Below are 22,850 nucleotides of genomic sequence, written 5' to 3'. Positions count from 1 at the left end.
TTCCAAACCAGGTGTATTTATCAGATGCTTCAGTGAGATTGGGGAAAAGGGAGAGAAAGAAGGTAAAGGAAAGCGATATCTTGCTTTTCCTCTATTTGGTCTCAATAGTGCCCAGGTTTTTCGACAAACTGCTAGGTAGCTGAGGGAGTGGAGTGGGGAGGGGAGGGGTTAAATACAACAGCAGAATGCCCAAGACCAAGGCTTTTTTTTTTTTTAAATTTATTTTTACTGACTGGATCTGAACTGAAAGAAAGGGAGGATGGGGACGAGGGTAAAGGAATGAGGGAGGCTTATTTCCAGCTTTCTTTCCATATAGATTTAGGACAATTTAAAAAGGTATGGACGCTTCTACCTTTTCCAGATTACCATAGGTTGGGGAACCTTGAAAAGGAAAGGAAACTTCTAGTTATTCTGAGGCAAGAGTAGATGATCAAATAAAAATTTAAAAGTTTAAAAAAAAAACAAAACCCTATCCCAGAAGCCCTGACTCCAGAACAGGAAATACAAGGGGGAAAACGGTCCAAGCCCCCAAAAAACCTGCGATGGATGGAATGAGAGGAAAAATAAAATTAAATTAAATTAAATTAAATTAAATAAACCCCTTCAAACCCTAGCTGCTAGGGTTGGGGAAACTGGCAGAGTTGGGAAGGGACGGGGCCGGGGGATGGGAGGGAGGGTAGGGTAAGGGAAGTGAGGGAGATTGGAGAAGCCGGAATTAAATTAAAATTCAGTCTCTAGAACTTGTTTAAGAAGTAAGAAACACCTTAGGATTGTCTTTTCTCTGTAGTCTTTAACCGTGTGAAGCATTTGTTAAGGGCTAAGCTTTAAGTAGCAAAGAAGTAATCAGTTATAATACTGTTTATTTAGTGTCAGGAACATTCTCAAAGTCCGTTACACACACGCACACACGGATTGAAGGGAAGAACAGGAGGGAAAATGGAGGAGGGGGAGAGAGAGCGCGCGAGCGAGCACTTTTTTTTATTAGAAAATAGGCATTATTCGCTATCATAATTTCTCACCATAGCCTCCTTTTTCTTCTTGCAGACACCTAAAGCACTGATTTTTCAAAAATACTCGCTCACCCACCCTAGTCAAACCATCCAAGCAATCTCTGGCATAGAAGTGAATTGATGCTAACAGCTCCCAGATTTCACTTTCATGCCCTATCTGAGATTTTTCACAAATCAGGAGGTTCCTTGAAAAGCATGAAATCCTGAATGCAGTATATGATGTACTTTCATTTGAACTACAAGAGTGTACCTTCCTTCCACTGTCCCAGGTTTGACTTCTGCATTCTTCTTGTTCTTCCAGTTCTTACCCCCCCCCCCCACACACACACACTTCTCTAATTAAGCCTGGAGTGCCCGTTGTGAGCTGGTTAATGGGTGAGGAAAGGCGGCCAATGCTGCCAGAGAGACTGGCTGCCGTAAGAATCCAGGGCTGCTTCTTTTAAGGAGCAGTGAGATTTAATAAATAGGATTTTTTTATTAACTCCCAGGGTTCCGGGTTCCTAGCTAGCTTGTCTGATAGGCCTGCCAGTGCCTGGATAGATTTAGTACTACCTAGTAGGTTCCTCTCGAACTTTAGAGGCAAGGGCAGGGTAGATTAGGGTTCTTTCTAGCCACCTCGCCTAAGAAACCATTGAAATGTATAAACTGATTGTCTACATTTGTGGCTTTAAACTCCTTCCTCCTTCGGATTCCAACTTGGGTTGTAATCGGGACTCACAATGTCATTTAAATAAGTTTAGACATACAAAAGACATCTGAAGCAATTTGATAGAGCTGGCCCGGTTGAGAAGGGGGTTTTAAACGACTCCAGAGGTAGAAACCAATGTCCCAGTGCCCCAGGATGGCAGATGGTGCGGTACTTTCGAGGCAAGCCCACTCCAAATGTAAGCAACTTTTTTTTTCATCTCTGCTAGTTGGGACCCTTCAGTAACATGCTATTTTGTTGCCTACTAAAGAACCCTAACTTCTCTTTGCAGACTGTTCATCTCTGTTGCTGGAAAATGCGAGCTGAGTCTAGTGGCACAGCAAGTCTGACCAGGACACATTAAATTAAGAACGAAATTCCTGTCAAATTCTTCCTTTGTCTTAAACCAGTAATAAAGCTACAAGCATTAAGACAAAATCAGTACTGTGGCATGAGAGGCACATAAAATAAACTTAATGCGTAGCTAAATTATTAAGCAACTGCATTTACTGTAACAATTTACCATTGAGGATTATAATCCCTCACCTCCTGCTGATACACATGGAGAAACTGCCACCTTTTCCCCTCTAAATTAGAGAAGACTGCTATCTTGGTTTTAGTAACTACTTACCAACACTGGAACAGATAGAAAATACCTGGTCGTGACACATAAAGAGTTAATCGTGGCTTTCTTTAAACGCATATAATTTCATCTGACCCCTGGATATGATGAAAGATATTGATTGCTTGTAACTCCTTACTACCTGATAGAAGAATACTCAGAAAAAAAGAAAAAGAAAAAGGGGTTGGGGGGGGGGGAGGCAAGGAATGGGATAAGGGACTGTTAACATATTCATGTTTTTAAAAAATGAATCAACTATATAATATCCTATTTTATGTCTTCTAAGTCATGTGCATATTAATATCAGAAAATATAAATCCTTCTGCAGTCTTTTTCTCTAAATACCTTACTCATTGGAATTGGCAGTCCCACTCATTATTCCACTCCCTCAAACCCGAATCTGGCGCCGGCTAAATATAGAGCTTTGCCTTCTCAAGAACAAGATCCGAAATATGCAGAAAGCAAATCGGTTGCAAGAAGAAAGCATGAGCAAAGCCCTCCTTTTCTTCCCAATCCTGGCTTCTTGGGGCGGAGACAGGTTTCTCCCTTACTGCACCTCATTTACCAAAGATCCAGCTTAAAATTCAGTCACATTCTCTAGGGCTGAAGGTTGCTGTCGTTGTTGTTTGTAAGTGAATGGTGTATTTTGCTTTGTCTTGTTTCTGAGTGCAATTTAACAGTGATTTAACTATTTGGAAGCCAGGAAGATTAAGAATGGAATCTAACTTCAGGAATCCATCCCTTTGCATGAAGCTTGAGAATATTAGCCTTTGAAGAAAAGGAAAACAATTCTATTGAATGCGGATGGGGGTGGACCCCAGAGATATGTGTATCAGTTTTACATTGTGTCTGTATGTGCACCCTTTCATGGCTTTAAATGTACACATGCTGTCCAAGAGATGCAGTAAAAATCTATTTAGTACTTGAAATTTTCAAGTTACTGTAATATGTGTAAGGGGGGATTAGGATGGAGTTTTTGAGACGAAGAAGTTTCATGTCATTCATTTTCTCTTCTTGGGGAAGAGATTCATATTTCTTTATTTTAAAAGAATTATTTTTCACCCAACAGAATACAGAAGGTTCAGAATAGTATTCTTTTTTTTTTAATGGATTAATTCCTCCTTTGGACACAAGAGGTCGCTCCTGTGATCAAGTAGGAATGGGGGAAAATACACCAAACTCTTAATCACCACTTGATTTATTCTACAATACGTATATTTTAAGGGAGAGAATTTTTTTAAGTGTATGTTGGTATGAGAGAAAAATATAGTTGGAAAAAATAAGTTATTAATAATCAAATGACTACTTCAAGTAGAAACTGAAGGGTGGTTATAATAATTTTGTGATTAAGATATGATAGATGCAACCCAACTTCCCTGGGGTTAAAAACCTAGCTTTCCAATAAAAATCTACACAAATCTTGAAAACACTGAGAAGAAAAATTAGGATTGGTCTCCCTCAAACCTCTCCCTTTGCCTGTAGATTTTCTATGCATTTTCTGATCTCCCTCAGGTTACAGGATGATTAGGAAAATATTTGTTTACAATTTTTGAGTGGGTTGACAACAGGAAAACAGGTTGTCTTCCACCATTATGGTGAAATTGGCCATTACTAAAGGTTTTCCCCCAGCCACATGCCAGCTTGTCTGCTTGGAATTGCTATCATCAGCAATAATTCTTTGTAATTGCTTATTGGTTTACAGAGCTAAAACACCACACTGTGTGTGGGGGAGGTGGGAGGTGAGAGAGATGGAGAGAAGCATTGTCAGTCTCCATCGTAAGTCATCCAGCACCTTGCCTTTTTTAACGTTTAACTTCCACAGTGACTAGGCAGGATAAGAGTATACCTTACTAACATCATATCTTTGCCTTCTGTTTGTTTTTCTTTAACTACAGCTAAATTATTTATCTTTATAGGAACCCAAATTCCCTCTTCACGGAAAGATTTCTTCATAATGGGAATTATAAACATATTTCTAAAAAGTAAATCTTTTAAAAAGATTCATTTAATCTAATATCAAAAAGGACAAGAACCTCAGGTTTTTAACAAATATTGCTTTTTAATCATAATTTCCCACAGCTCTTCTCCCAGTCAGCAATAATCTCTTATACCAGTTCATTCTTTTCTATTTCAAATATACCACACACTAAAATCACTTTTGTAAATGTGATGATAGGCTCAGGCATAAGCCTGGGAGCAACAGGGAGGGAGGTCTAGGAGACTACCAAGACTCAGTCAAGTCAATGAGAAATTGGCACTTCCATTTGTGCCCTGGAGAGACACATGAAGTACTACAAAGCAACTGAAACAGCCAGCGCTCCCATAGGTCTTATCTAAGGCTAGATCAGGCAAAAGATACAAAAGAAAAGAACTTCCCAACATACTGAACTTTGGGGAGGCAATGACACTAGCAATGACACCTTCCAGAGTTTGTTTGGGGTTCCTTAAAAGATAAATTTGCAGGCACATGAGAAAACAATTAAGTCCATAAGTTTAGAAGTGTCATGGCCTTGCAGTGATTTCTTCTTTAGGGTAGTATCAGTCAAATAATGTGAATATCGAATATCTAATAGATCACTGAAAATTTACTGGTGACTTTCTATTAATGATCCTCTCAATCGAGGCAATTTCCAGAGAATAATTTATTTGAAGATTTTCACGTCTCATGAGATAAAATAGTTATTTCCCCAAATCTTCCATATTAGGCCGCCTCTGCACACCTCTTTTAACTAAAAATAAAAGGCAAGGAATATGTGTATACATATGTAAATTAGATATATGTGTATGTATATACGTATATGTACACACAAGCAATACTACAAAATAATTACACAAGTGCGTTTTAAAAATAAAGTGGATATAGCAGAAGAGAGAAAGTGACAATATATTATCATTTTTTTAGGTGGTTTAGTTTGTTAGACGATCAGGAATTTGGGGCTTCGCATTTCCAAGTCCAATCTTCCTATTTCTAAAATTAAAATGCAAACAGACATTCTGGAAGAGTTGGATGAAGGAGAAGCAGTCCAAGGTGAAAACTTTATTTTTACCTGTGTATTTCCACATTGATTCCGAGTATCACCTTCCTTTCCTTGAGGATGGGATGGGGCAGGGTTGGGGTGGAGGTAAGGATGGTACTACTGGGCAAACAACCCGTCTAGAGCCGACCCCTTCCTTTCCGTCTTCCCTCTGGTCTCCCTCCACCCCCCTTTCTTCCCCTAGGCTGGCAGCATACCACGAAGGAGAGCTCTATTCATCCCTGCCTACTAGCAGGCAGAGCCCAACTCAGGGGCCAAGCGTCAAGAGAAAGGGAGAATCCAACCAAGATGCCCACCCGTTCCAAAATCCACCCCCTCCCCCTTCCTAACATACAGGGGACCTCGTCCACGGGAAGACCTACCAACCAGCCATTCGCCGCCAGCTGCACAAAAGCGGGCCACGAAGAGGCTCACCGGAGCGGTGGAGAAGCAAGGTTAGGAGGGGAAGGGAAAAGGGAAACCACAGGAATAGGGGGGAAATTCAACAACAGAAAGGGAAGGGGGAGGGGAGAAAGGCCGGGGTGGGGGAGGGAGAAAAAGGGAGGGGGAACTCAGCAGCACACAGCATAAAGTATCAAGGGAGATGGACATGAGCCCTGAGAAAGTTGCCTCTGAATTCCTAATCCTCTCCTGCAGGCTCGCCGACGGGCCAGTGGCGCACAGTATCAGAGAAACTGAAATATGATAATCAGAACAGCTGCTCTGTGCTCCTCTCGACCAATGGGAGAAGAGTAGGGTTGACGTCTCCGCGCTTTGCGTCAGACCAATGGAGATTGAGCTGAGTTGAAGCTGAGAAGTTTGAGTAAGAGATAAGGAAGAGAGGTGCCTGAGCCGCACTGAGTCCGAAGAAGCAGCGCCTCTTCTTCTCAAACTACACGAGCTTAAATTGGACTGATCAGCGAGAGCGCAGCACAGCCCCGCAGCGTTTCTCACCCTTGCAACAACAGTGACCAATATTTCACACTTAGCAACAGCTCCAACCTCCTCTCTGGTCTTTTAGTCAACTGTACAACCACCATTTCACTGTGGACATTACACCCTCTTACAGATATGGGAGACATGGGAGATCCACCAAAAAGTAAGAGGAAATTTTACCTTATTGGAATCAATGTGCTGTTATTGTGCCGGGTGGCTCTACTGAACTTGAGTTGTTGACTTGAAGGAAAGGTGCTTTTTATCTTTGTCTCCATGCCTGCATGCTTGCTATTTCTTATCTTGGGGAGTCTGATCGTGCCTAGGATTTGAATTATTCTTGTGTGCCTGCTTTCTCACCACCGCCTCCTTCCAGGCGTTCTTGGGTGCTAAGCAGTGGTTTCCCTCCACGGGAATCCAGAGCTCTCTTAGGAGGCTAGCCTCCAAAGGTCTGCTGGCACTTACAATACCCAGAGACGTGAATTAGCATTAGACTTGCAAACGAGAACGGGTGACAACTGCATTGATGTCTGATCTTGCTAACAATATCGAGTCCTGGGTTATATTTAAGATAGTGCTTAATGGAAAGTGTAGACATTCCCTCCCGTTTACTTAACGCTTCCAGTCAAAACCTTTTCTTTGACTTGACTTATCTATAAGCTTTGCCAATGGTTATTGCAAAGGGGAAAAAATAAAAAGAAAATGAGCGGTTTTGATTGCGTGCTAGGCTTACGAATGTAGACTATTCAGATCTGCATTTTACATATGTTCCGCCTCCCTTTTAAATGAGTCAAGGTTTTGATGGCACACTTCAATTACCATCCAAAAGTGCAATACGCTTTGGAAAAAAAAAAAAAAAAAAAAACAACCCTCAACGAGTACACCCTATAAGGGAACGACACTAAAAGTGTGTTTATCTCTGTAGGAGAGTAAACGGTTAGTCAATCATGTATTTATTTTCATTTCAGAAAAACGTCTGATTTCCCTATGTGTTGGTTGCGGCAATCAAATTCACGATCAGTATATTCTGAGGGTTTCTCCGGATTTGGAATGGCATGCGGCATGTTTGAAATGTGCGGAGTGTAATCAGTATTTGGACGAGACCTGTACATGCTTTGTTAGGGATGGTAAAACCTACTGTAAAAGAGATTATATCAGGTACGGCTTTTCCACTGCTTTCTTATTTTGTTAGATTTCTCTCTTCCTCCCGCTACAAAGGTGGCCTTTTTCTTCTCGTAGAGTTTATCTCATAGCTGTTCAAAGTGAAAAGTTCTCTAAAGATATCTCAGGTATTAAGCAATTCCATTGACTTAACTTTTTTTCTATCATATGAGACTTGCACAGATCCCTCCTCCCTCCCAAACATTTTTTTTAAAAGATGGATGTATTCAGCCTTTGGGGGCAGATAACTGGAAGCTTTGAAATACAGACAATTTTGTAGAATTTTAAGAAATTTGTATTTCTTGAGGAACAATTGGATCCCTTCTCCTACCCCTTAAAAAAATCTGTCTAGTAACCTTGTAATAAGCTCTTAAAAGAGAGGAATTAGAATAAGCCAAGTTTCAAAACTAACTTTAAAAGCCCAAAGGGAAGGTATTTGCTCATTGTCTTTATAGCAAATTCTCTTTCCCTGGAAAACTTAAGAATGAACAACATATTCTCTGCTCCCCCCACCAAAAAAAAAAAAAAAAAAACCCTGACATTTAATCTTTTTAAATATTAACCCTTTGGTGACATCTGACTGTCTTCTCTTTCTTATCTTATCTGTACTGATGAATTAGACAGAGCAGATCAAATTGCCCATCATCTGTCTGGGAACAATTGGTATATTTAGATAATGGAACTGCTTCCTTTCTCACATTAAAATCTGGTAACTGATAAAATGAATGAGTGGCCAATACTAATGTGACTAAAATCAACTTTCGCCTCTACTTTTAGTTTTTGCTGGATTGAAAACTTAAGCTATTGCTCACCTATAGTGTATCCCTTGCACTATTCAGCAGGGAACTTCTTGCAATCACAAAGAAAAGGACACTGGTGTTTTCCCCCCTTTCTAGAAAGGTTTTGGAAATATCATTAAAAAAAAAAAGAGTAAAAGGTATGTCTCCCAAAATGTCTTGTCTTCCTCAATTCACCAGTTTTTATCCCAAGAATTGTTTTCGGTGGCTATTTTATGTCAATGAGTGAGATTCTTGTAGAAAAAAAAATTCTACAAGTTTCTCTATGATTGAAGTGCATATTTTAAGAAGTATTTAGGAAGAATTAAGAAGTATCAAGCTAAAAAAATTCACTTTCCAAATCTCTAGGACCAAATGTATCAAAAGCCAGTAAAATTACATAGAAGGAAAAAGGGGGGGGGGTAGGGATGAACCTCAGTGTCAAAAACTTTTGATACTTTTTGTAGTAAAAAAAAGGACGGAAAGGGATATTAAATGTTCTATAAGTAACGATGTGCCTGATTATATTTAGGGGGAAATCTACTTCATATGAAATGCAAAAAAAAAAAAAAAAAGTTAGCTAAGGGGCGGTAAAACAAACTTTTGAACCTTGGAACGTTTGACAACTGAGCCATTTTTCTTGTTTACTTGATTGTCTCGAACATGAACTCAGGAGTCTGGAGAGTGATCTTTCACAAGCAGAAGTTTGCAGACACTGTACTTCAGTGTGTGTAGATATTGTGTTTTACCCCCTCGGTTGTTCCCAGACACACGTGTGCCTAATTTTGAACGCATTCATTTGCAAAACGACACTACCTTCCCCACTGCCCATCCCCCTTTCTTTTTCAAAACGATTTTTTTTGTTTGTTTGTTTAAGTTGATACACCTTTAGAATAAATTGTTCAGTGGTAAAGGCTAAACTAAAGAATGCTCTAGTTGTATCTTTTTCCAAGATATGTTCCTCCTTTCTTTTCTTTATGTCTTCTCTCTTTGTGTGAATCCCCCCCCCCCAACCTTTTCTTCCATTCTCTCTCCCGGTGTGAATGCCCCCCCCCTTCAATACTTTTAAAGAGACAGAAGGTCATGTGAATATGCAACCGGGATTAAACCAACAAGGTGACTTGTTTGTTTGCCCATTGGTGTTGAAATGTCAGGGAGGAAGTCTTTATTTGGTGCCTTTTCTTTTCGGTTTTTACGGTCGCCTCCTGGCTTTCTTGCAAGCTGAGATGTCTGGGTAAACGCTTCACCGACTTAAAAACGAGCCTGAGCGGCAGAAAAAGATAACTAAAAAGAATAGGATTCAGAAGGTATTTTCTGTTGGTGGTGTTCCCAAAAGAAAAACCTCCAGAAAGCCCCTGGAGCTGTATATTGTGTAGAAGGAAGCATAGAACACTTCAGAGATTGTCGTCTGTGGATGTGTTTGTGAACCGATGCCTGACAGTCATTTCTTTCAATCTTTGTTTTCTACTTTGGGGATACCCTTAGCTGTAGCCTTAGAGTAGTTCCGGTTTAACGAAATTGGGGGAGGGGAGGTAGAAAGCTGAGAGGGTTGGGCGAACAGGACTGACCCATAACCTAGCACTTCTCTCTGTCCAGCCTGTAGCTCTGGACCTTTGGAAAATGAGTTTTTTAATACATCAAGAAATTTCCCACGATGTCCTTATGTCAGTGTGTGTGCAGAATAGAAGCAGGCATAGGTAAAAGTGAAAAGAAAGAGAAAAGGGGAGTAAGGCACAAGGAAAGGGGGAAAAAACCATAAATGCACATTTATTTGTATATCCACATATCTATATATGGAGAGAGAGAGAGAGAGAGAGAGAGAGAGAGAGAGAGTCTCCTTTATCTTTCTTTTCCATTTTTGGCCTCTGTATGCTAATACTAGTTGTAGTATTATAGAAAGAGTAGCTGTGGAATTGGTGAGCTGGGGAAATGAATGAAGTGAACCCTTTTTTTCACCCCTCCCTTCTTCTCTCCCCTCCCGCGACCCGCTCAGGTTATACGGGATAAAGTGCGCCAAGTGCAGCATCGGTTTCAGCAAGAACGATTTTGTGATGCGTGCCCGCTCCAAGGTGTACCACATCGAGTGTTTCCGCTGCGTGGCCTGCAGCCGTCAGCTCATCCCCGGGGACGAGTTCGCGCTGCGGGAGGATGGCCTCTTCTGCCGGGCTGATCACGATGTAGTAGAGAGGGCCAGTCTGGGAGCCGGCGACCCTCTGAGCCCCCTTCATCCTGCGCGGCCGCTGCAAATGGCAGGTACTCCTCAGTCCTTGGGGATGGCATGTGTAAGGAGGGAGCGACAAGGCCCGAGCCCTATACACCTCACTGGAGAAACAGAGGTTTCTACAATAACAGCAGCAGTAGCACATGCCCCAGCAGCAGCCGCGGCAGCGGAGACTAGCAGTTAAATGGAGAGGGGCAGTTTGCTCTGCTCCCTTTCTTTGACATTCCTCCCCATGGGGATCAATGAGCTTAATCTATATTCATACATACATACACTATTTATAGGTAGGTAGATCGCGCAATGTATACCTACCTATGTATGAATGTATATGTAAACACCGTCTGTGCATACACATTGGGATCTGCTCCTTATAGAACTCCCAGATTATTTTTACTTCCAAAGCATGTTTTACTGCAAACACTGCTCGCTGGCCAACCAGGTAATTTCCCAGCGCCTGCCTAATTAGAGGGGTGGAGACCCTTAGCCTTGTAGCTTCCTCCTGTTGCTGCAAGTAAGTAAGGGACTAGGAAGAAAGCTAAGCTGGTGGATATTGAGTCTTCTTAGCCCCATGTCGGAAGGAAGCTTTTATTTTCAACATTTTGACAAAAAGGGTGACCGAAAAGATAGAGACTAAATAATTGCAGGTCGACACTCAGAGCTGTAATTTAAGACTGTCAACAAGCTAATCTGCAGTAATTGCTTTTTAAAGCAGGTCTTACTCTTTGAAACATTTTTATGTGATTTGACAAGAATTTCATCTTTAGTATGGCATAGTTCATTTTAGACTAGCCCTAACTTAGCAGTTGACTGAGTCTGGAGGGGAGGTTTGACTAAAAATCCTGATATTCAGTATTTTGTAGCTTGCAGAATGTAGGGCAATTCTCCCAGGAAAAGGGGTGGTGTTAGAACAAAAGAAAGGTTGGCAGGAACTGAGGCCATGGGCAATGAGGCAAAGGAATGTTTTCCAAAACCAATCTTCCTGTCTTGAATAGATTTGCCCACTGTGAGCAGTTTTTAAGTGTTAGTCCACCTATAACACAGGACGTGACAAAACCAAGGTCCTCCCCTCTCTGCCTCCCGGCAGCATTCAGAGATCTTTGTGCGTGTTGTAGCCAGGGATTTGCAAAAGGCTTATACACGGGCAGAGACAAGGGTGGCAACATGTGCTGTATACAGCAAATACTTTCCTTTCGGAAAACAATAGAAGAGAACAAAATATTATCTTGCCGCAGGGCACATGGCTTCACAACAACCATTTATCTTGAATTCAGACTATGCAATGGGCAGACTTTTGAGATTCCTTTTGCTTCGGGTGAAACAATTTTGAAATGTTCGAACAATGTTAACATTAAATTTTTTTTAAAAAGTCCTGGTAGGAGAAGGATGGAGATATAAACACACATACACTCCATTCACAGCATCCTAGGCTTTTTTTTTTTTCTTTGACCATCCAACATGAGTCTCACCATGCTTCCCAGAATAAACTTTCTGGTGCTTTGGGGAACACTTATCTTCTTCCCAGAGAAATTATCTTTAGAGTGAATTCATAATGCATTTTCTTGAGGACTTCCTACCCTCAAGCCTTTCCCTTCTCTAGACTGTCATTTCAAGGATAATGAGCCCTTATTCTTGGCCTTCTAGAAAGTCATCCTTGAATTTCTGTTCCCAAGGCAAAAAACTGTAGGTGGCAGGCATATTGAAGTAAGGGTCCCATATTTTGTTTAGAATGGATCTCTATTGAAATCCGGGGCCAAAGGGAGAAATTATACTAAAACATGTATATTTAGATTAAAGGTTGCAAGGGAAAGAGGCAAATGCCCTTTTTAAAAGGTCCTTGTTTTTCTCAAGCTATGCATTGACCCAGATTGGGGGGCAGGGATTGATATTTACTACTCTCAGCTTACTCAACATTGACCTCTGTTTAGGAAAGAGAGACAGATTTTATTTCCCCTTTCCTCTCCCCCAACAACTTCCACCTCTGTCTCACCCTTGCACCCATCCATTATCTAGCTGTTCACTAAAGACATTAGAATTGTCATAGAAATCCCTGCACTGGCAAAGAGGGGTTACTAGCAAAGCCTGCCAAAGTTGATCCCAATTTTCCCCATGCCATCTCTTTCCCAGTTGCAGTTATCCCAGCCAGGTTGCAGGAATCTCTCTCCCTTTACCCATTAGAATCCTTTTCCTTTACAGCAGAACCCATCTCTGCCAGGCAGCCGGCTTTGCGGCCTCACGTCCACAAGCAACCAGAGAAGACCACCAGAGTCCGGACTGTCCTTAATGAAAAACAACTTCACACCTTGAGGACCTGCTATGCTGCCAACCCCAGACCTGATGCTCTCATGAAGGAGCAACTAGTGGAAATGACTGGCCTCAGCCCCAGAGTGATCAGGGTCTGGTTTCAAAACAAGAGGTGTAAAGACAAAAAGCGGAGCATTATGATGAAACAGCTCCAGCAGCAGCAACCTAATGACAAAACTGTAAGTGACCCCATACCTACCCCCACACTTTTCTTCTTAGGGAGAAGAGAGGGGAATAGATAAGAGTTAGAGGAAGGGAGAAAAGAGAGTGAAAGAGGCCTATAGCTCAGGGCTAGCAGAGAAACAGGCTGAAGTACAAAGATGCCCCAGGCCATCCCTAGCCAACTTCCTTAGAAGCTTTGTTTGTAGTTGGGGTGATAGATTTTATGCTGGAGAGAGATATCAAATTTGTTGCCTGTAAATGAGCTGCAGTCTTTGCTTCTCCCAGTCTCTGCTGTTCCTCAGGGGTATTGTACACTGCTGGGGATCTTTCCCTAAATGGAGGCTTCTTGTCCTCTGCTTTCTCTAGCAGCCTGGGATAAAAGTCCAACATAGTTGCCCCAGGAAAGTGAATCGTTGTCTCTTCCTTAGACTTTGTGAATCTCAGAATAGAAAAAAAATAATGGATAATCAGAAGATGGGAGGGATCAGGGACCCCCTGCCTTTTAGGATACTTAGTTCATCCTGTATTCTGAATCACGGATATGGAGGTGGAGGGGGGAAATGGGAAGGAGAGGATGTGTTCTGTAGTTCAGTAATATGTCAGGCTGCCTCACACCCACACCACAAACACCCGGGAAACACAGACTAATGTGTGTATTAGACTTCCCAGGCCTGGGATGAGGCTGATCTAAGGTGATCTCACTCAGAGGAGGGGGTTTCATTGTTTGTTGTTGTTTAAATTTTCAATGAGATCTCTGAGGGCTCTGGAAGTGATCATGTCTGGGGGTGGAAAGGATGGAAGTTATGGAATTTGGGGTTCCTTCTTTGATTCTATTTGTAAATGCATTAAACTCTGCTGCTGTCCTTAAAATTGGCTGGCTGGCTCCTGTGGCACGTCTGGGCATCATTTGTTTGTTCACAATAGAAGCCAACCTCAAATAAGACTTTGCAGAAAAGCTGCACATCATTTGGGCTTAGGGGAGGAAGGTCATGGGAACCAGCTGAAACCCCTGGAAAGCCACCACTTGGGGAGTCAGGAGACTCCCTCTTTTTTCTCCTTCTGCCTGATGAGAGTGTATTATGGAGTAAAGGCTTAGACACTTAGACACCTGGTGGGAGGGAGGGAGAAAAGAAACTCCTGCAGGCTTTTAGTGTGAGGTCAAACCCGATCTGAAATTACTTCCAGAATACTTCCAGTGTTGGAAATTAGGATAAACTGAAATACAACAACTATCCATGCTCACAGCAGATTAGCTGAGTCAATAAAGGCAACTCTAGAGATAAGATAGTCCACAGGCCTGTTTGCTTAGCAGTCCTATACTATGAAGGTAGGCCAGTTCATTAATGTGTGGGGACTGGGTGGGGGGCTTGTTTCCAGAATATCCAAGGGATGACAGGAACTCCGATGGTGGCTGCTAGCCCAGAGAGACACGATGGCGGTTTACAGGCTAACCCTGTGGAGGTGCAAAGTTACCAGCCTCCTTGGAAAGTACTGAGTGACTTCGCTTTACAAAGTGACATTGATCAGCCTGCCTTTCAGCAACTGGTAAGTATCAGCTCCCTGTGTGAGGAAGCTGGATTTCTAATACAAAAATGAAGAAATGGGGGCGGGGGTGGGGGGAAAGGAAGGAAGGAAATAAGAAAAGGTGGGAGGAAAGAAAGGAGGGAAGAGAGAGAGAGGGAGGAGGGAGGAAAGGAGAAAAAGAAAGAAAAAAAGAAAAGAAGGAAGGGAGGAGAAAGAAAAAGAAGGGAAGAAAAAGAAAGAATGAGAGAGAGAACTTAAGAAAGAAGAGAGAGGGAGGGAGGAAGGAAGGAAGGAATGACAGACAGTGGCTTACCTTGTCTTAGGATTGAGAGGAGGATGGAAAATGGTAGTGGGGAAGAGAAGGGAGAGGGAAAAAAACCTGTTATACATCTTTTACATGACAATGTATAATTTGAACATATAGATTGACTGAGATTTCTATTACTCAGGTTTTGTTTAGGGACAAACTCAATTTGATGCCTCACCAGAGAAGAATGTATTTTGCTTATGTCATTATAGCACTTAATCTGCCATTTATAAAGTTATTTCTCCTACTCCTGTTTCTAGAATGTAATATATCTGAATACTAAAATAAGTGGCTTTTTAAAGAAATGAACAATGCACACTAATATAAACCAGTTTCAGGCATTTCAACTTCTTGGGTGAAATATACATAGAAACGTTGTTCAATTTTGCTTACTTCATGTTATGAACTTAAGCTAAAAGGAATAATATGATATTGATCTGTTCAAAAATTTTCAAATATTTTTTACAAATGCAATACATATTTATGAGCTACATGATGAAAGTAAAAGGGCAGATATATGCTTAAATTCACACATGCTGGCTGACCTTACTTTACTTGAAGGTGTCTTCTTAGAAGAACAAAAAAGAAGAAAGAGCAAACTTTTCTTAGCTGAATTTCTACTGACTAGGCAGTTCAGCTATTCTAGTCAAAATTCAGTCATAATTCTTTGGGACAAGGGTCAGCAACGTATGGCTCTTGAGCCATATCTGGCTCTTTTGAGGGCCAGATATGGCTCTTTCTGCAGGAGCCATAAAGTCAATTTTTTTTAGGCGCTGTTACAGGAGCGCGCACTGTGAGCACTGCACTGCTCTCACGAAATTACATTTAAAAAAATGTGGCATTTATGACTCTCACGGCCAAAAAGGTTGCCAACCCCTGCTTTGGGATATAAGAAACTGAATATTTTAACATTGGGTCTTAGAGCTGAAAGAAAGGAAGAACTTTAGTCCTTTGAGGAAACTGAGAATAGAAGGATAATATAATCTTAAAGGGAGAAAGACAACTTGGTGTGAAGGGAAAAGGACTTCTCTTATGGTCAATATGTCCATATTGCTTCTGGCCTGTAAAACTTAGTGAGAATAGGCAAGTTGCTTAACTTTCTTGAGTCTCATTTCCTTCATCTGTAAAATGGGGATAATAATTTAAAGCACTGTTATGAAGACAACAAACCTTGTAAACCTTGTAGTGCTCTACAAGCCTGTTATCACGTATAGATATATCTGATAAGTATATACTATGTTCTTTTTAAATGAAGAAAAAATACTTCGTAGAAAGGTTTGGTACAAAATTAAACACTACCAAAAATGTACTCTTCCAAAATGAGGCTTATTCATTCCCCAAGGAGGCCCTTTGGCAGTAGCACTTCCCAAAGGAAGTTGCCTTTATGGCTCTGAGTATAAATTTCATATTGCACAGGTAGTCTATTAACGAGTAGGCAGTGGTATAAATAGGCTCCCTACAGCCTGACAGTTTTTTGTTTCCTTCTTAGGCTGGACCAATCTGGTTATCAGCCATGTCAGCAGAAGCAACTTTGTGATTTTACAAAAGTTTTAATGGGTGAATATTAAGGAAGTCCCTAGAATTAGGAATGAATGAGAGAGCTAGCCATTTTAAAGCCAAATCAGACAAATCATCAAGCAAAATAGAGATCCAAGGAGATCAATGTTTTCACCCACATTTTCATGTGAGGTAAGAGATGGGTTCAGCAGGAAGTAGAGTCCTGGGGAGATTTGGCCCACAAATGTTTTTAAGCTCTTTATTTAAAGACATTAGAATTGCCCTTCGATTCAATGAATTTATCATTGCAGCAGGCTCCTACATGGAAAATTTCAATGAAAAACAAACATGCAAATAAATAAACAAATAAATAAATGACTGAATGACTGAATGAATGAAGCAGAGTAGAGTGGTAGCTCTAGGTGCTACCGGATAGAAAGCAGATCCAGTGAGGTCTTTTCAGGATTTTGTCTCAGTCCTTTGAGTATCTGCTGGGTATTCCTTCACCAGACCTGAATTCCTATTGTGTATTTCTCAACTCATGGGAGAGGCTTTGATGCATAGAGAAAAAGACATTAGCTGCTCCCAGGGCAACATGTAGCCGGCAGGGTAATTTTATTGTGTACATGCATGGAGACACTGCCATACAGTTTCACTACAGAAAACACATTTACTCATTAATAATTTAATGCAACATAATGTTGGGAATTCAGTTAGCGTTAGAATAGAGAGCCCTTGAAGGAAACAGTGATGGGTAGCAATAAGAACACTCTACTATATGTCAAGAGAACTGGTTTTGAATCCCACCTCTTCCTGGAGTGTGACCTTGGGCCAGTTACAATTCTGGGTCTCATTTTCTTTATTTGTAACTCAGGGATGATAATGCCTAGAAATGTCTCACAGGATCTTAGAGAGGAGAAGTAGAGTCCTCAGTAGCTATGAACTACTGGTAATGATTAGGAAAAAGCCATAGGAACAAACTTTTCAGATTATTCTTACTTAATAAGGATGTTTCAAACCTGAAGTTTCTCTTTATATCCTTTAATAAATATATATATCTTAAATATGTACAGTTGTACATATAGGGGTATGGGGGTGTGTATATATGCATATACACATACACACATGCACACATATATCACAAATATCAATGAAGGATAGATAGAAATAAACTCAAATGAGTCCTTAATTCATCACTGCACATTTTCCCTTTAAGGATTCAGCTGTCAACATACACATCATGTGTATGTGTATGTATATGTATATATGCTTATTAAATGTATATATTTATTATATACCTGGTCTAAATATATTTAGCAAGCATATATATCTACATGTAGATATATATGTGTATATATTTATTCAGAAATACATATGTGAATGTCTCTTCTTTCCATGAACAGAAGAATAGCCTTCTTTGTTCTTTCTTTTCTTTGTAGGTCAATTTTTCAGAAGGTGGGCCGGGTTCGAATTCCACTGGAAGTGAAGTAGCATCAATGTCCTCTCAGCTTCCAGATACACCAAACAGCATGGTAGCCAGTCCTATTGAGGCATGAGGAACATTCATTCAGGTGTATTTTTTTCCCTGTTGGAGAAAGTGGGAAGTTATAATGTTGGACTCCAAAACTAAAGTATATAACAACCCAACCAATGGAAACTGAATCTAAGAATGGATGCTCCATGAAATGCACGAAGTCTGTTTTAATGACAAGGTGATATGGTAGCAACACTGTGAAGACAATCATGGGATTTTACTAGAATCAAAACAAAAACAAAACCAATTTAAAAAACCGACAACAAAATGCCATCCAATGATCATAGAAATACTGAAGAAAAAAAAAAGACATTTTTTAAATGTAGAGGATTTATATTCACGGATCTCAAAAAAAAGCCTTTTCATTTCACTGTACACTAGAGTTAAACAGAAATAGAGATTTTTTCTAGTCCATCCTAACCCGAATGGTGCTGTTTCTATATTGGTCATTCATTGCCTTGCCAAACAGGAGCTCCAGGAGGTTTCAAAAGATCTTGAAGAGAAACTGGCCTCTTTGGCTGAAAGATTCATTGCAAGAAGGTGGAGCTGCATTGGTTTGCAGTGTTTTTAGTTCACTTAAACATGGGGTTGTTTGAAAACCTGGGTCTCTTAGCATGTTTTGTAGCTGGTTTCTTTTAAATTTTTATTCTTTTTTTTTTTTTTTTTTTTTGAGATCCATCCTCTAACGAGAAGTCTGAAGCGACTTTAAAGGTTTTTGAATTCAGATTTAAAAACCAATTTATAAAGCATTGCAACAAGGTTACCTCTATTTTGCCACAAGCGTCTCGGGACTGTGTTTGACTTGTGTCTGTCCAAGAACTTTTCCCCCAAAGATGTGTATAGTTATTGGTTGAAACGACTGTTTTCTCTCTCTGGAAATAAAGAGGAAAAAAGGAAGCTTTTTTTTTTGTTTGCTCTTGCATTGCAAAAATTATAAAGTAATTTATTATTTATTGTCGGAAGACTTGCCACTTTTCATGTCATTTGACTTTTTTTTTGTTTGCTGAAGTAAAAAAAAAGGAGAAAAAGGTTGTACCGTGGTCTTTGAATTATATGTCTAAATCTATGTGTTCTGTCTTTTTTCTTAAATATTATGTGAAATAAAAGCGCCATATGTAGAATTATATCTTCAGGACTATTTCACTAATAAACGTTTGGCATAGATAAAAGAAATCAGTGCTCCGATTCAGGGTTCCTCTTTTTATATGTTTACACGTTAGGAGCTAAGCACCCGGAAATAAAAGATCGCATGCGATGCAGGTCCTGACAAAGTACAGTAGGTGTGATATTTTATTGCAAGTAGTTAATGTGCAGCTTGTAAATTTCGGTTTCAATAGTTGGATCAAAGCTGGTTGGAAGCCGTTAGCACTCAGCTGTGATAATGTTACAGGTTTTCGAAAAATGAGATGCTGCTCTCTACCCTGCCCCCTACCTTTTCCTTCCCCTTCCTTTTTCCTTAGAATCCTTACCGCTCTCCCCTTTCCTCTTCCTCCCTCCCCCAAAACAGGGAGAGTGCCCAGTTCAGAAAGGGCTTTGAGTTATTATTTTAAGTAAGTGCTGTATACCAAACTCTCCTACTTCAGTCTGTTGAAGTGACCCGTATTTCAAGTAGAAGCTCTTGCTAAGAGATGCATTTTGTTTCCAAGTCAGGTATGACCATTATTTATCAGTGGCTACTTTCAGTCAGTTGAGAAATGTTGCATCCCTGGTTTAGGAGAAACAGAACAAGGAAGGGTTTCCTTTGCAACCAAGGAACGGTGTTTGCTATTTCCTAGCCTCTTGCTTTTTCTTGCTGCCTTGATTTCTCTCCCTCCTTCCCATAAAAATCATCGAAGGAGAGAGAACTTGGGGTGGGGTTCGGAAAGTCTTCCTTCTGGGGAAGAGCCGACTGCACCCCAGGGTGTCCAAATTAAAGATTTTGCCAGCTATGGCAGGGGGGCAATTGGCTTGTGATCTCTGTAACACGGTTTTCCCTCTATCTCTGATCCCACAGCCCCGACTGGATTTTTAGTTGTCTGCTATAAGCTAGAGGCTGCACCTTTCCGCTCTGCCAGCAAGTTTCTTTTCTGTTTCATCCGGCTAGGTGGAACTCATCTGCGCCAACCATAGGCGAAGCAAAGCTTCACCCTGCCCCCTCCTGCGAAGCCCCCCCCCCCAAAAAAAAATTTTCAACTCGTTTCAAACTAGATTCATTTTGTACGCGCGACTGTAATGCCATTTGGAATATTTGACAACTCTTTCAATAAATATGAACTCTACCTTACCCTGCAGTGCGTGTGTGACCAGTAACCCTTCCATTCTTAGAGATGGAGTTTTGCTTTGCGTTCGTAACTCTGGGAGTAGGGTATGGGTGGGGGCTGAAGACGCTGCGGTCTAGGCTGTGTTAGCCTCCTACCTCTCTAAAGTAGCTCCCGCAGCCTCTAAACCTGCTTCTAGAGGGGAAGCGAGCTTCAATTAGCCTTTTGTTTGTCTTGGTTCTACATAACGGGTTAATTACAGGCTCTAGCACGGGGCACAAAGAAAACAAACTTTGCATTGAAAATGTTACAGTGCATTAGACAGGCCCGTTGATTACCTTGATTGTTGTGTCTAATTCTTGACAGAGGGGTAATAATATGGCCGACGGTAATAATGGCTTGTAGGATTCTATTGAGGAGAAAGAAAAAACAACAACAACAACAACAAAAAATAGGAGTTCTGTCGTATCTCACCCTGATCATCTCCAGGAAGATCTTTTTCTCTTTTCCCCATCCCCCTCACCTTTTCTCTCCACTGTCTTTCCCTCCGAACTGAGTCTTTTAGTCTATTTCCACGAGCCCTTTCTTTGGCCTCTTTTTACGCCTTTATTTCTCTCCATCCTCTAGCCTCCGATCATGGACCGAAAAAGCAGATGCATTTCGCACAGTCTGATTGTGGATCTTAACTGCACGTCTGAAAAAATCTCCTGTCACTGAAGCCAGTATGGGGAAACACCCAGAGAAACCTAGATAGCATTTCCTTTCCCCTTTCCAGATCTTGGGTGCTGAGATTTGGGGTCTTTGGTGGATTGTTCAGAGACTCTGAAGTACCAGAAGCTGGAATTCGGTGCCTTCGAAGAATTGAAGGGAGTTGGGCAGACTCAGAGGATCTTCTCAGATCTTGGTGATGTTTCTGGCTCTTGTGTATTCTTAAAGAGAGGGAGAGAAAAGGTGTTTGGTGTACAAGGTGTTTTGGGTTCTGTTATCTGCCTCCATTGTTTGAAGGGGGTTAGGGTGAGGTTAGAGGAACTTAGTTCTTTTACTGAATCACAGGTATTGTAGGATGACTGAGGAGCAGGAGTCTATTTCTATAGTAGTCTAATTCTGTACTATTGATTATTAACAGTCTCCTAGATTACTAGACTTTTCAGTTTGTTTTCTGAAATCTGTAGCCCACTTGAATTTCTGGGACTTGGGTCATTTGGTTTCTGCAGAGGTGGCTGCGGAGCATCCAGGGGCACTTTATCCTTGTCCAACCTATGTAGATATCGAACGTGGATCTTTTCCCAGTAAAACTCCTCCTGTTTGTTATTATCTGTGATCCCCCCCTCCCCTAGTTTCTCAGAATTCTTCCTTCTGGACGTTATGACTCATTTCCTCCCTTCTGCTGCTAAAATTTAATGCGACTAGAGAATTCAGAATGAGGACTGTAAGACATAGACTCAGGTAATAAATATCTATATCGACACTCTCGCAGATTATGAGATTCTATTGTCTCAGACTAAGGGCAAACTCTTTTTTTTTAGTCAAACATCCTTTTTTTTTTTTTTTTTTTTTTTTTTTAAAAAAAACATCTTAGCAAACAACTGGCCAGTTTTGTCCTATCTTTGGGAATGATGGTTCTTTACAATAGGAAGGCTGAGCCGTTAAATTCGTGTTGGGTTTTCTCTCTTTGAAAATTCAGTCCTGGTCCCATGGCAATCCCCAAGATGGTGAATATGTGTAAACCCACGTGGGAGTTCCCATCCGGAGAAAAGTGTGGTGGCATTGTCATTGCGAAGGCTTGTGCTCTCCTCTACTGCTAGGTATTATTATTATTAACAGTAATCACAATAAGAATGTAATAATTGACTTATTCACACACGTCATCTTTTCAAACCCACCTCTATGACTTCTTTTCCGTTTGTTATCGCAATAGTAAACGAGAAGCTCTGTTTCCAGGTATCTCTGAGTCCTCTTTCTGCCAGAATCTTTTCTTTTTTTTTTTTTTTTAAAGTATGGTATGAAATTTAGTAGAGCTATAAACATTATTATTCTCTGTTGGTATTCAACCTTTTCTTTTTCTTTATTAACTAGTTAACCAGTTCTAAATAACCACCAAGACAATGAATCTATGGATGAAGCACAGTCGATTCAGTCAGAAAAGATTCTCACTACTTACACAAGCCAAATACCTAAGCGGTAAGTATTTAAGTTTTAAATCCGTAAAATTTAAAATTGTCACCTATAAGGAAAGTAGAAGAGATTTATAATCTCTATCTATGCATGAGTTCCATTCATTAGCAGCTATTGGCTTCCTCTCTCCTAATCAGCAATTACAGACTACACCACAGGCTATAAGAAAGTCAGGTTCTTGGGGAAAGTGGGGAGGAGATTATTATTTTTTTTTGATGGAGGAGTTTAGTTAAATACTGTAATCTTCCGTAATCAATTCTCTGAGCAGCAGTAGAATGATTCTTTTCGTTAATAATAAAAACAGTTAAGAAAAGGATGCCGTGGAGTCTTTTTTTTTTTTTTTTTTTTTTTTTTTTTTTAAACTGAGACAAGTAGTTAAGACTGGGCGCTGGCAGTAGAGCCTATTTACTGATCTTTTCTGATTGTTGTTTTCTCGATAAGAGAGCAAGCCACTGAATGGCTGTTTGAGTCCAGGCGCCACAAACATAAACTTAACAGCCAACAATGTCCCAGTTTGTGATGGAGGATCTCTCCACACCTCCCAGAGACTTCTGAAGTGTAGACAGAGGAACTGGTTCACGCGGAGAGAAGGGGGTGGGGCGGGGCGGAAGACTAGACTCAATGTTTGCTCTGACCATTGTGTGCTATCCCATCCTTCGGTTTTTGTTTTTTTTTTAATAGGGTCCTCCAT

General features: G+C 40.7%; 1 protein-coding gene across 1 annotated transcript; it reads left to right on the top strand.

Annotated features, from left to right (window-relative positions):
• The first annotated feature begins 6,402 nt into the window (after positions 1-6,402).
• ISL1 (ISL LIM homeobox 1) lies at positions 6,403-17,769 on the top strand. The gene is made up of 6 exons (XM_044657749.1): positions 6,403-6,430; positions 7,233-7,422; positions 10,195-10,454; positions 12,616-12,902; positions 14,263-14,430; positions 17,653-17,769. Exons 1-6 carry the CDS (start codon positions 6,403-6,405, stop codon positions 17,767-17,769), a joined length of 1,050 nt encoding a protein of 349 aa, XP_044513684.1.
• Positions 17,770-22,850: the final 5,081 nt, after the last annotated feature.

This window comes from Gracilinanus agilis, chromosome 1, assembly GCF_016433145.1.
Source record: "Gracilinanus agilis isolate LMUSP501 chromosome 1, AgileGrace, whole genome shotgun sequence".
Classification (NCBI taxonomy): domain Eukaryota; kingdom Metazoa; phylum Chordata; class Mammalia; order Didelphimorphia; family Didelphidae; genus Gracilinanus; species Gracilinanus agilis.
The sequence above is the reverse complement of the archived record's forward strand: the minus strand, read 5'-3'. Positions and strand labels throughout refer to the sequence as shown.